Below are 12916 nucleotides of genomic sequence, written 5' to 3' on the forward strand. Positions count from 1 at the left end.
ACATAGATGGACTTAGAGAGGGAGGATCATGTTAGAAGCCCGTAATTCTAGGCATTCTATCCACCCATGTTCATCAAAGATGTATCATGATCTCAAGGGGATTTATTGGTGGAACGTCAAGAAAAGAACGTCGCAGACTTTGTGAACAAGTGTCTGAATTGTCAGCAAGTAAAAGTCGAGCAGCAGAAAGCCCAGTGTTTTACCATAAAATACACATATCCTTTAGTGGAGATGGTAAATATGGACCTTGTAATAGGGTTATCGCACTCATTTTGAAAGCATGATTTGTATGGGCGAAGGTGTAAATCGCCAATTGGTTGGTTCGTAGTTGGCGAAAAAAAGTTGTTGGGACCAGATTTGGTCAATCAGGCTATGGACAAAGTAAATTCATTCAAGAGCATTTGAAGACGGCTCAAAGTCGCCAAAGGTCCTATTCGCACGTGCAACATAGAGACCTAGAGTTTCAAGTTGATGATTGGGTGTTTCTGAAAGTTTTGCCCATGAATGTTATAGGATTTGTGAAGAAAAGAAAGCTCAGTTGCCACCAGATCCTACAAAGATCGGGCAAGTAGCTTATGAGGTAATGTTGCCACCAGAATTGGCGGATGTACACCTTGTATTTCATGTGTCATAATATAACCTTCAAGTTCCAACATTTTGGATCTCATCATACAACCTCCATGTCAATTCAGTACTCAGATACTCATGTCAATCCAATACTCAAATATTTATGCCAGCTTAATGCTCAGATATTAATGTCAGCTTAGTGCTCATACATTCATGTCAGTTCAATACTCAAACATTCGTGCCAGTTTGGTATTCATATATCTTTGTTAGTTCCGCCCTCACGTATCCATGACAGACCAGTATTCATGTATATGTTTCATGTTATGCGTATTATGATGCCCATTGAGGCTTGCGTTGTGCTCTTTTAGCTGGCAGGTGTTTTGGAGAAATATTAAAGGTAACTAACCTTCTCATTCAGATCTTATATTATAATCTCCATGTCTTTCAGTATTCAGTCAGTTTAACAGCCATTCAGTTTAGTACCTATTCAGTTCAATATCTCCGTAGTTTAGTAATCCTATATTCAATCAGTTTAGTATGCACGTGTTTATGACATTTCAATGTTCGCATGCTTCCATCAGTATATTCCTCATGTGTATTGACAAAAGAGATGTATATTCCTCTTGCTAGACGCTATATGATAATTGATGACTTGACATGTGTATTGACATGTTGGCATAGAGATGTACTTTCCTCGTGCTAATTAGTAAACGAAAATTCTTATCTAGTGATGTGAATTGGGAATACAACTCTTTTAATAAACTCATGTCGTTGATTTTCAGTGATGTGATTTGGAATTTACTGTTTTACTTGAAAAACATGCATATTTTCCCGTACCTATGAAGAATCTGAGCATATATCTCTTGAGTTATTTACCTTTACTGCTCTCGTTATGTTATTACGAGTTGTTATTGGCTATTGGTGTTGGACTCTGACCTTTCTTCGAGCTCGTCACTGCTTTTAACCTGAGGTTAGGTTTGTTACCTATTGAGTACATGGGGTCGGTTGTACTCATACTATACTTCTGCACCTTGCGTGCAGATCTCGGAGCTGATGTTGTTGTGTATGGCGGGAGCTGGAAATGAAGATGTACCTGTATTCCGGTTCTAGCTGCCACTTGTCCTTGGTAGATTTAGATTTTGCAAATCTGTTTATGTATATTTCAAACAAATGGTGTATTTATTTCTTACCAGCTTTGTAAATTCTATGTGTTAGAAGCTCATGATTTGTATTACCAATCCTTGGGATTTTGTATAGAATTCAGTTATTTTATTCATTGACTCATATATTTCTTATTTGAGTTGTGTTGAGCATTATTTGACTTACCTAGCAGAACAGGTTAGGTGCCATCACGACTAGCCAGATTTTGGGTCGTGATAAGCTTGTATCAGAGCTCTAGGTTCATAGGTTCTACGAGTCATGAGCAAGTGTCTAGTAGAGTCTTGCAGATCGGTCTGATGACGTCCATACCTATCTTCGAGAGGCTACAGTGCATTTGGGATAAACTTTCCATCTTTTATTCCTTATCATGTCGCATTGATTCAGCTTGAAGCTTATCTCTTTGAATTCCTTCCACTCACTCGTATGTTATGTGAACGCTCGGTAGTAACTGTGCATCAACGGCTTGTGATTCCATAGATGATGTGCAAAACGTATTTTCTATGTTTTGGTGATGGGACAGTCTGGAGGACTTGAGTCCAGGCGTGGACCGCAGCTTGCGCTCGGTAGTTTCAACTATGTAAGCATGGCTTTTGGACTTATACGTCTGATAATGTCCCTAAGAGTGGGACTTATGGCTAGGTGAGTGGTTGGATGGCTATATAATGAGTATGATGTGACTGCATGATATGTTCAGATGGTTGGATGTCTTGTGGTGAGCTCTAGTTAAGGGTCGTAGTGTACTGGCAAGGAGAAGTATTAACTCGAAGGCAATTCGGAAGGAACTTGAAGAGTTAGGATGGCTTGGTAGTAGGTTTGATCAGTATGATGATGGTATGATTGGTTCGTTTTGTTCTTGTGATACGGTGAGGCTTTACTGATGTTTTGTGGCAATACTCTTGGGTTTGGCGACATGCGTGACTTGGTTGAGTTAGAGGGCTTCTATTCTGATGGCTTGGTCTTGTGCTAACTGGTTTCGAAGAGTTCTCGACAATTTCTACCGGCTTGAATAGGTGTCTTCTACAAACATGAGGAGTATGTTGCATGTTGTGATTATCTCCAAGATGGGATCAAGTGGAAGGTTTTGGTTGGCATGATGTTTATCCTAATTGTGATTTAGAGTTAAGAATGGTATCTTCGTGTCTTTATATGATGGGGTGGTAGAGGCGGTGCAACGAGTGGGATGGAGATTTGCATGTAGCTTGCGTTTCAGTTTCGAAGGGAAGATCATGAGTTCTAGACAGCGTGAACGGTTTCTGACGTTAAGAAGAATGCTGGCACTATTTTGGTATCACCTGATAAAAGTATGTATTTTAAAAGGGCACATTGTATTTTGACTTGTGGATGCTTGATGGGTATTATAGTAACGTCTGGTTGATCGACTACTGATATTTAGATTTTGTTATGTGGCACGGAAGAATTAAAGAAGTATTTCTCGTGAGATGATTGTGTATGAAGGGTAAGTCAGTCTCTTGAGCGGTCGAGCTAGGATAGGATATAGTGATTCTGGTATTCTAGGGATTTAGAGATTGGGAGTTCTCATAAGCAGATTGTTTCGTGGTTGCGGACTGTGAAGATGTGGCCAAAGTTAATCAGATGGTAGTATGTGTTTTGATTAGGTCATTGTGGGCTTTTGGAGGGTTATATATCCATTTGGGGATGACCGGAGTTGATTTGGGGGGGGGGGCATTGATAGCCGTAATGAGGACCTGTAATCTACACCGGGTCGGATCTGTTAACTCAACACTGCTATTATTTTCTATCGATTTGATAATCCTGTTTGAGTCTTCTAAATGAACTTGTGAATAACTTTTCAAAAAAAAAAGAAAGATATTTAAGTTTTCAAGGATTATATGTGATGCTGAAATTGAAAAAGAAGCATGATAATTTATAAATTCAAAGTGATTGAATTATAAAGCTGAAATAAATTTTTAGTTGAATATATTGACCGATGATTGAGAACTTTTATAAGAGATCCATCATTTTAGGGAATATTAACTTTTATTTTATAACTCAAATATAATATTTTAATATTTTATTCATATAATTTTTTAAAATTCTTTCTTATTTGATAATATACACGCACAAAGCTCATATCATAAGAATAGTATATATAAAATTAACCTCAACTAATTTGAAACTCATGCTTAATTATATTTGTGTCGCTGTACCGTTTGGCTGGCAACATAAGCTCCTAAAAGTTAGCTGAGTTCTCGACTGTTGACTTTGACTATAGAGCGATGACACTAAAAAAAGACATGAACCCCGGGTAAAAGACAGGTCAGCAGTGACATGTCATCAAGACTTCCAGATATGGTTGGCTAACTACCTGCCACCTAATCAGATCTCCTCCAACATGTGACAAATCGGCCGTCCAAGAAATAGCCACTTTTTTGCCTCCTTTTCTGTGATTTGTTTTAAGCATCTCACCTATCTTTAGAGGGAATCTGTGTTTGACTTCTATACATTTTAAATTTTTTCTACGCTTTTTGTATTCTGATAGAAATATACCGCATCTTGAAAATTAAAGATGTTACAAACTAATATTAAGATTATTTTTTTCACTAGTAACACCATCTTGTGGGAGGTTGAACCTTTATCAGTAAAAAAGAAAACTAAATACACATAGAAGATCAGCAATAGAGTAATTTACCTCTTCATATATATATATTATTGTTGTATAACTATTGCCAAACTATATAGAAGATTCCCTTTCTTGCTATATATAGTAGCAATCTCTTACCTCTTGGTAAATCCTTTGATATGAGGACATTCTTTCTCTTATACTATGATAGCGTACAATAACTTACTCAAGCAAATAAGTTTAGGAGTTTAACTTATATACGAAGATAGTATATAGAATTTTTTATACCATCATGCAGTCAATTAGAGATATCTAAAAGTAACTTTTCATAAAAATAGAATTTATAATCTGGCGAGTTACATGTTATTACAACAGGTAAAAAATTTCATAATATAATTTTTTTTATATTATTGATGTACATAAACTACGTGAACTCTAAGGTTAAAAACACTAGTGTAGCTAACTTAAACGAAGGGTAATTATATTCCTCATGATGGTCCAAACGTACAAATTTTTGTAGCAACTTGACGATAATATAAAGGCTGTAATAGTGAAAAGATTTAAAAGAAAAAGAAAAACTTAAGAATTTTATTTTTAACTTCATGAGTTTATATTTTCTTTATTGACATTCTTGTTTGTCATCAAAGAACAATAAGGACAATATTGCAAGTCGTAGCACGTGCGGGTCCTCTTGGCTTATCTTGTGGAAGACAGAGTTGGTATAACTTTAAAACCTGTTGAGCAATGAGGCAAATTAATTATAATGAAAACATTGTCATGAAGAAAAAGAGGTGATAGGGTGTCTCTATTAAATGATGAAAAAATGAAATTTATGCACAAATAGCCGATTGGATTCACTATTTACATTATACACTAATTATATACGATTATATATATATATTCGTCGGTCGATTTTAGTTTGTGGTTGGTTGACAGCTATTTAGGTTAATTCTTCAAAAATTAAAAGAAACATAAATGTATGCTATGCATTTTGTGAATTAAATTCAATCACTTGGTTAGGTTCTTGGCCGGTTCAAACGTGATAACCGTTCACTTTTATGTATCCTTCATACAATTAAAATCATAATAACCTAAAAATATTTTCTTATAAAACTTTTTGATGGGGGCCAACACAAAAGGGGGAGGGGTCCTGTAGAGTAGGGACCATATTGTATACTTAAAATCTCATACTCTATATCTCTATAAATAGCCATGCATAGCCTCACATCCTCAGCCAAGTCTCAACTCCCAACCATAAAATAGTACTCAATATAATCAATAAGTAACAAAATGGCTATTAATGACCAAAAGCAATATCATCATTTGCCATTTCTTTTCCTCCTTTTTCTTGCAATATGTTTGCAACACTCTTGTGGATACTCTCACAATGGAGGGTATAGTGGTTGGAACAACGCCCATGCAACATTCTATGGTGGTGCTGATGCTTCCGGTACAATGGGTATGTATTTACACGATTTTTATAGCTTAAAATTAATCTTGGCGTAAGAGCAGAGAAGCCGAATTCAAAATCTAGAGTCATTAGGTCGTTGCCTTCTAATGGAGTATATGATCTTATTATAAGTGTACATTTCGAATTCTTTCTCCATATATGTTTACATAGTTTGAAGGGGACTCTTGGAGCAACAGTAAAAGTTATCGATGTGTGACTAGGAGGTCACGGATTCAAGCCGCATAAATAGTCTCTTATAGAAATCTTTAAACCCCGTGCATAGCGGAAGCATAGTGCACCATGGATGCCCCTTCTTTTATATATACAATATATGTATATATAGTTCGAGCCATATGACCCATTATGGTGTTACTTTTACGTCATGTACTCAAGATTTAATTTTGTTTGGAACATAATTTTTTCAGGTGGAGCATGTGGATATGGCAACTTGTATAGCCAAGGTTATGGTACAAACACTGCAGCCTTGAGTACTGCACTCTTTAACAGTGGGTTGAGTTGTGGTTCTTGCTATGAACTCAAGTGCAATGCAAATGCAGAGCATCGATGGTGTCTAGCTGGTATTATCACTGTCACAGCCACCAATTTCTGCCCGCCAAATTATGCACTGGCTAATAATAATGGTGGCTGGTGCAATCCCCCTCTTCAACACTTTGATTTGGCTGAACCTGCTTTCTTGAAAATTGCTCTATATAGAGCTGGCATTGTCCCTGTCCTTTATAGAAGGTACTCTTTCTGTCCTAATCTATGTAATGGTGTTTGACTGCGCGCACAGCATTTAAGTATGAAATTTACGTGGTGATTTCTTTAATTAATTAATGTATACACTTAAAAGAATTTTCTCCTAGCTATATATATACATTACAATTTTCCAAAGAAAGGGATTCAGTTGAAACTCGCTGGTAAAGGTGGCTCCATTGCTGCGCAGACATGGCAATTACGTGTTATATCTCAGCAACGAAAATTTGATATTCCAATCTTTTGTGTCTTTTGAGTAATTCACACATCATTCATTTAATTTAATATGATATTTTTTTTTTTTTTTGACTTTACTGTTATAGTGGTTAGAGCTTTTGTGACTATACATGAAGTTTACCCCCTAAAACATAACCTTCATAATTTGACTATGATTATACCGAACTTCATACATACTACCTTCCTCCTCTTTCATCTTTAACTTGTAACACTTTGTGAAACTCACATAAAGACTATGATATGCTCTAGATTTGGGTTTTAAATTTTATGAGTTCAATTTTTAAGATTTTTAATATTAAATTTATTGTAATTTTAAAATTATGGGTTGATATATACTATTTGTTGCAATTATAGTAAAATTTTACCTTTAAATTTATACTTCAAAAATATTGGGTTCAGATGAATCCGGTACTGCATGTCTAAAGGAGATTGTTTTTATGGTATATGACAGGGTGCCTTGCATGAAGAAAGGAGGAATGAGGTTCACCATTAATGGCCATTCCTACTTTAATCTTGTATTGATAACCAACGTTGGAGGTGCTGGAGACATCCGATCAGTGGCCATAAAAGGATCAAGAACAGGATGGCAAGACATGTCAAGAAATTGGGGTCAAAATTGGCAGAGTGACTCTTACCTTAATGGCCAAACCCTTTCTTTCAAAGTAACAGCAAGTGATGGCAAGACAATTACTAGCTACAACGTCGCTCCAGCCAATTGGCAATTTGGTCAAACTTTTGAAGGAGGTCAATTCTAAAACAAGTTACATGTTTTGATACTCAGCCAGTGCTTTTAAGGAAGTCTTTATTTTTCAAACAATATATGTACGTACGAAGTTATTTTCGTCAAAAGCAAGTGGAAAGGTCGGAAGTGTCTATGCCCTGTTGATTAGTGTCGCAAATATATAATGCTAGGTCTAAAGACAGCACCTGGCAAGAATTACCACAAATGAATGTAGAAACATGTTTATGTTATACTATATTTTAATTGATGTGAATATATTATTATTACTTTAGTTCTGGCATCAGTAAATAGGAAATAATTTTAGAAACAATCTGTAGTGCCTCGAAGTAAATACCAATTTAGGAGACTTTACAAGTTTCTCTTTGTAGAATCAGATTTATTGCAACTACGACTTGTATTATAGATCACAAAGCGAAAACAGCCTAAATATCTTCTAGAATAACAAAGAATTCTATTCATAAACCCACCGTCATCGCCTAATGAAAAAAGCGTACATTTTCTCACATTCGTAATATTGTATTTTTATCATATATAAGTAGAATCACACTCGTAATAAATTAACCAGCTAATTAGTACCCCTTATGGTTAGACCCGACCTAATAGCACTTTTCCAACACCAATCAAATATTAAACAATCTCTTCCTTAGTAATCAAACGCGGCTTCAGAAATTGAAAAGGAAAAGTTCAAGTAATGTCTTTTTCCGAACAAGGGAAAAAGCTTTGGTGATACCAACTAGTGACCAGAAAAGTCATTAAACATAGGGGATGTTTGGCGATGACTTCACTTGCAAATACTGAAATTGTTATTTGCAAGTTGAAGTTTGACCCTCTGCATTTGCAAATATTGAACTTTCAATATTTGAAATACTAGTGAAATATTAGTGACATTTTCTACAGAGAGAATAATCTCAAACCAAGAGAAGAAAATTGTGCAGCAAGATTTGAGAAATCTACACATCCAGAACAACCAAGCATGCATTCTTTTCCAAAGGGAACTTTACCATCAAACAAAGATAGTACACAAGAAACAACCAAAACACCAATATACACCAAAAACACCACCATCTCTCCCTTTCTAGAACCGAATGCTGCATGTTTCAAAACTCTATTAACTAATAATTAAGCAAAGAATACTTTAATCTCAAAACAATTTTCCCTTTCTCAACACCGAGCTTTCCGCCTGTGACAATCCAATGACCTGGAGGATCTTGAGGTCCCTTGCTCATTTCTGTCATGTCAACAAACTTTGCCAACTTATTGCCTGTAAGATTCTCCCCTGTAATTGAACTTTCATCGTTATTCCCACTATCGGCCTGTTTCCTTAACTTATCATTTGGTGTATGGTCCCACAATGATCTCCTAATGGTGCAGCCCGGTAACCTTGAATACAACAGCCTCATATACAAAACGTTTCTCGACCCAAAATTCCAGACCCCAAGCTGAGCTCCCGTAACTATGTACACACCAGATAGATCGCCTATGAAAGTTTCAGGACTCTCAATTGGTGCAGTACTCACATGTGAGAAGTTCTTCCATTTCACTGGCTCAAACCATCTACTATCTTGTTCTTCTGGACCTTGCCAGTTTGGAGCACCAATTGCGACATGACTCTCCCAGTATGGTTGTAGGATCCTAGGAAGAGAAGCGAGATGTTGAAGATGGATGACTAGTCGATTCCCCTTGGACCCTTCAAGATATAGCCGCATGCCAGTCACGGGTTTACGTCCCACTGACACCTGTAGTGGATAAAGACCAAGAGCAGAGGTCAGGCCATTAATGACCAGATAACCTTCTTAAATTATGAAACAAAGACAGTAGCATACTTGTTTTTTTTTAAAAAAAAAAAGATAACAGTAAGACAGTAGCATACTTGTTCTTGGCTAACATAGAGCTTTTGCCCCATCATGCTGAACTGAAGAGACGGACATACAGGTTCCTTTCGTTGTTGGTTAGGAAGTCTGTCATGTACAGGGGCCCATACTCTTGGGACCTGAAACTCCAGGAAATATCTAAGCTCCTCAATTTGAGGTTTATCTGCAAAAATTTATGCACTAGTATCACTTATCACCAACAAATAAAGCTCCTCATTACTTATATATTTATGTCTTAAATTGATATAGTATCTTACATTCAAGATAAAGACTTATGGCCCGTGCCAAATGATCCTTCCCTTTGACCCCTTCAAGGAGAAGAGTGATTGGGTAAAACGACATCTCAATGACATCTGGCGAAGATCTAACAGTCTTTTCCCATTGAGTATGGCTTTGTTCCAGATCATCCCCTCCCCTTCTTCTGAAAATGACTGTAACATCCTGCATGAGATACATTCAAAACCTCAAGCACATTTCAATATTCAGAAAACTTAGCAAAGTTTAAACTTAAGATATTCAGCCTGTTGTCGTCCAAAACAAAAAAATAAAAAAATAAACATCAACAGATCAATAAAGCTAGTAAAACCCTCAGGGGTTGGCCTGGTGGCAATAGACTTGAGCCTTGGGGTTTGCTCCCTTTCAAGGTCTCAAGTTCGAAACTCACTGGGTGCAAACAATTTCTGAGGGCCATCGGACTGGGTAAAACCTGAATTAACCGTGGTGCACTTGCGGGAAACTCCTTACCGAGGGCCTGTGCACCCCCGGGATTAGTCGGGGCTCTTAGAGACTCGGACACCCGGTGCAAATCAAAAAAAAATAAGACATGCTAGTAATAGCATCGACCTCCAAAGCAAATTTGTTGGAATCGAAAAACATGGTGATGCGGAAACAAACATTACAAAGCTTGGTGAACGTAAATCAGACACAAAAGAAAAATATACTAAACTAAGCATAATAGTTTATAATGGTTTGGTCAATTGATCTACATATGATAAAACTAATATAAAAGAAGAAAAACTATCGAGAGAAAAATCTCCCCTTAAAAAAAATCTTTAATGACTACATTGTGGATATTTTTGTGCACTTGTGAGAAGCAGAGATCCTTAATTTATAGATGTGCAAAACTTGTCTTCCAAGAAAAGGATAAGACATATTAAGGAGATTTAATCCTTTTAGGAGTCTTTTTCCATTCCTTCAAGAAAGAGAGTCCTAATAAATTAGAAATTCAGGGCAAAGTCCTAACAAAATTGACACCAATACGATCCAAAATTGACGGTCAGAGACACACACACAGAGAACTCCCCCATTCTCCATCTCTTGCTTCAAAGGTCTAGCTGGAGCAGAGTATGAATCGTGTGAGATTATTAACTAGTTTGAAGGAAAATTCTTGTCAAGTCAATTCTAGGGGCAAAAAATTGGGAAAGCAGTTCATTCAATAGCTTCCTGGAGACTACATAGAGTATGGCAGTATATCAGATTTTGACATGTCAAAGAAGAAATAACTTTTTAACCAAATTTCATGCTTCATTTTTAAAAGAACAATGATAAAATTCAAAGGGTGCAGTGTACATTTCCGTAATACTACCTCTATCCCATTTGATATGAATTTTCTGATGAGAAGTTGGTCAATTCATTAAAAAGGCTTTCAGTTTTTAAAACTTGTGGAAATTATATAAATAGTATCATGTGTTGACCTATGTCAAACACTTTGAAAGGTCTCAAAATTTGAAGTGTGTAACACAGTTGGGTTGGTGGGAGTATCGAATAGCCTTTGCAGCACTATGAACATTAAAAGAACCATTATAAGGCAAAACAATTAGTAAGAGGATAACATGCACCATCTTGTATTGGAACAGATCACACACCATGAATTTTGCCTCTGTGTGTCATCCTAAGGTAATCCCAGTGAAGCTTTCGAGATTTAGAAAGTTATAAAAGAAACCAACAAAAAAGAAGGAAAACACAGGAAGGTCACAAACCTCTTTTCCATTTCCGGGAATATATGGCGCACTACTGGGTTGGGGATATACCCCCTGATTATTGAAGAGCGATGGATCATTAGCCTGTTAAATTGAATAAAAGGAAAAGTCAAAAGACAAGCATTACAGTATATCTCAAAAGATGAGACGGACTATAAATAAAACAGCAACAAAAGAAAGGATTTTAGAGATTGAAAACAAAGAAATAAATTGGAACTAGCCTTATCCTTGTATCTCAATAAACCTGAACTTGTAAGGCTTTCTGCGCTGGAGAACCTCTGATTTCCAACATCTTGAATGTAGTTTTTTACTTCCGCAGTGGACAGAGGTGATGATATGTGCTGTTTAACATAAATTACATCTTTTCCACCGATAGTTACAGATGTGATTACATGCGTCCCAAAATTTTCAATGAAGCTGTAAGACACAGGAGTAACACCTGCATTAGATTATGATAGAAGCTCTAGAAAAAGGTATCTTACATCTCAACAATAGACAAAATTCACTTGCACAAAAAATAATTAAGATAATTCCTACCTTGCCAATGCTGGTGGATCCCATGACGTAGGGACAGCTCTTTTAACATTTTCCTGTAAGACCAGTGGGGAGGTCATGAGTTGAAGCTTAGAAAGCGGTATGAAAAATCCATCCATACAAAGTGTCTTTGTAGTGGCAGCATCTACATGCTTTGAACCAGTGTAACTGAATGCTACACTGAAGCTACCGAGAGGAGCATGGTCTGAAAGATTAGCCCTTTTATTAAAATACTCCACCATCTGCAATCAACAACAATAAAACACATTAGGGAGGAAAAGTTTAGCAACAACATATGGAAGCCTTCACACTTATGACTTAACTAAGTTTCAATCAGAAAGTTTGAAGGTACCACATAAAGTAAATGGAATACAGAAATGAGGCTTATAAAATTATGATTCACAAAACCAAAAAAAAAAAAAAAAGAAGCATCCAAGATATACAAATCATTGATTGGTTTTCACGTAACATAATTTTCACACATTGTACTTCATTAGATTGTTGTTTATGATTTAAAAGATAAAATTACATTTTGAACATTTACTGCTAGTGACCAAGATATTTAGGGAAAGGCACATCTTAATCAGTAGATATAGGCCAGGCGTATTCTTGTGGCAAAAATTTAGTACCAACTCTATGCTCACCCTTAAGTGCATGTACTAAATATGAGATAGTCCCCTGTATAATTTTGAATCTTGTAGACAATCAACCTTTAACTCCATTTTGTAAATCGCCACGTTGTTAGTCGCCTTATAGTACAAAAAGTTGATTTAGACCAAAGATGGTCATGTCTAGTTTAAACTATAGTCAACACATCTGCAAACGCAAGTGAAACAGCCACACTTGGTTCATCGCCACATTGTTAGTCGCCCTATGTACAAAAAGTTGACTTTAGACCAAAGACGGTCATGTGTAGTTTAGACTATAATGAACACATCTGCAGACTGCAACCCAGTGAAACAGCCAGACTTGATATTTCATTCATCACAAGCATCTCACAAGTTTACTGTCCTGTTGTACCCCCCCCCCCCCCCCCCC

General features: G+C 36.5%; 2 protein-coding genes across 2 annotated transcripts in view; one reads left to right on the top strand and one right to left on the bottom strand.

Moving 5' to 3' along the window:
- The first annotated feature begins 5536 nt into the window (after nucleotides 1-5536).
- LOC109215308 (expansin-A10-like) lies at nucleotides 5537-7765 on the top strand. The gene is made up of 3 exons (XM_019379346.1): nucleotides 5537-5768; nucleotides 6185-6503; nucleotides 7204-7765. Exons 1-3 carry the CDS (start codon nucleotides 5600-5602, stop codon nucleotides 7505-7507), a joined length of 792 nt encoding a protein of 263 aa, XP_019234891.1. The 5' UTR covers nucleotides 5537-5599; the 3' UTR covers nucleotides 7508-7765.
- Nucleotides 7766-8413: 648 nt separating this feature from the next.
- The window catches only part of LOC109215307 (MACPF domain-containing protein CAD1-like), a 6241-nt gene continuing 1738 nt past the window's right edge, over nucleotides 8414-12916 (bottom strand). Inside the window, exons 2-7 of the mRNA XM_019379345.1 lie at nucleotides 11882-12120; nucleotides 11566-11761; nucleotides 11345-11428; nucleotides 9623-9806; nucleotides 9365-9528; nucleotides 8414-9230 (exon numbers count right to left, since the gene is read on the bottom strand). Coding sequence (XP_019234890.1) covers nucleotides 8607-9230; nucleotides 9365-9528; nucleotides 9623-9806; nucleotides 11345-11428; nucleotides 11566-11761; nucleotides 11882-12120 — 1491 coding nt within the window. The 3' untranslated portion in view covers nucleotides 8414-8606. The remainder of the gene's footprint in view (nucleotides 9231-9364; nucleotides 9529-9622; nucleotides 9807-11344; nucleotides 11429-11565; nucleotides 11762-11881; nucleotides 12121-12916) is intronic.

This window comes from Nicotiana attenuata, unplaced genomic scaffold (assembly GCF_001879085.1).
Source record: "Nicotiana attenuata strain UT unplaced genomic scaffold, NIATTr2, whole genome shotgun sequence".
Lineage (NCBI taxonomy): Eukaryota > Viridiplantae > Streptophyta > Magnoliopsida > Solanales > Solanaceae > Nicotiana > Nicotiana attenuata.

What these genes read in the sequence shown, in the direction of transcription:
- LOC109215308 (XM_019379346.1), top strand. Translation starts at nt 5,600, where the DNA reads ATGGCTATTAATGACCAAAAGCAATATCATCATTTGCCATTTCTTTTC. An exon ending in TGATGCTTCCGGTACAATGG is followed by an intron (nt 5,769 to 6,184) that starts GTATGTATTTAC and finishes TAATTTTTTCAG; the next exon opens with GTGGAGCATGTGGATATGGC. An exon ending in GTCCCTGTCCTTTATAGAAG is followed by an intron (nt 6,504 to 7,203) that starts GTACTCTTTCTG and finishes GGTATATGACAG; the next exon opens with GGTGCCTTGCATGAAGAAAG.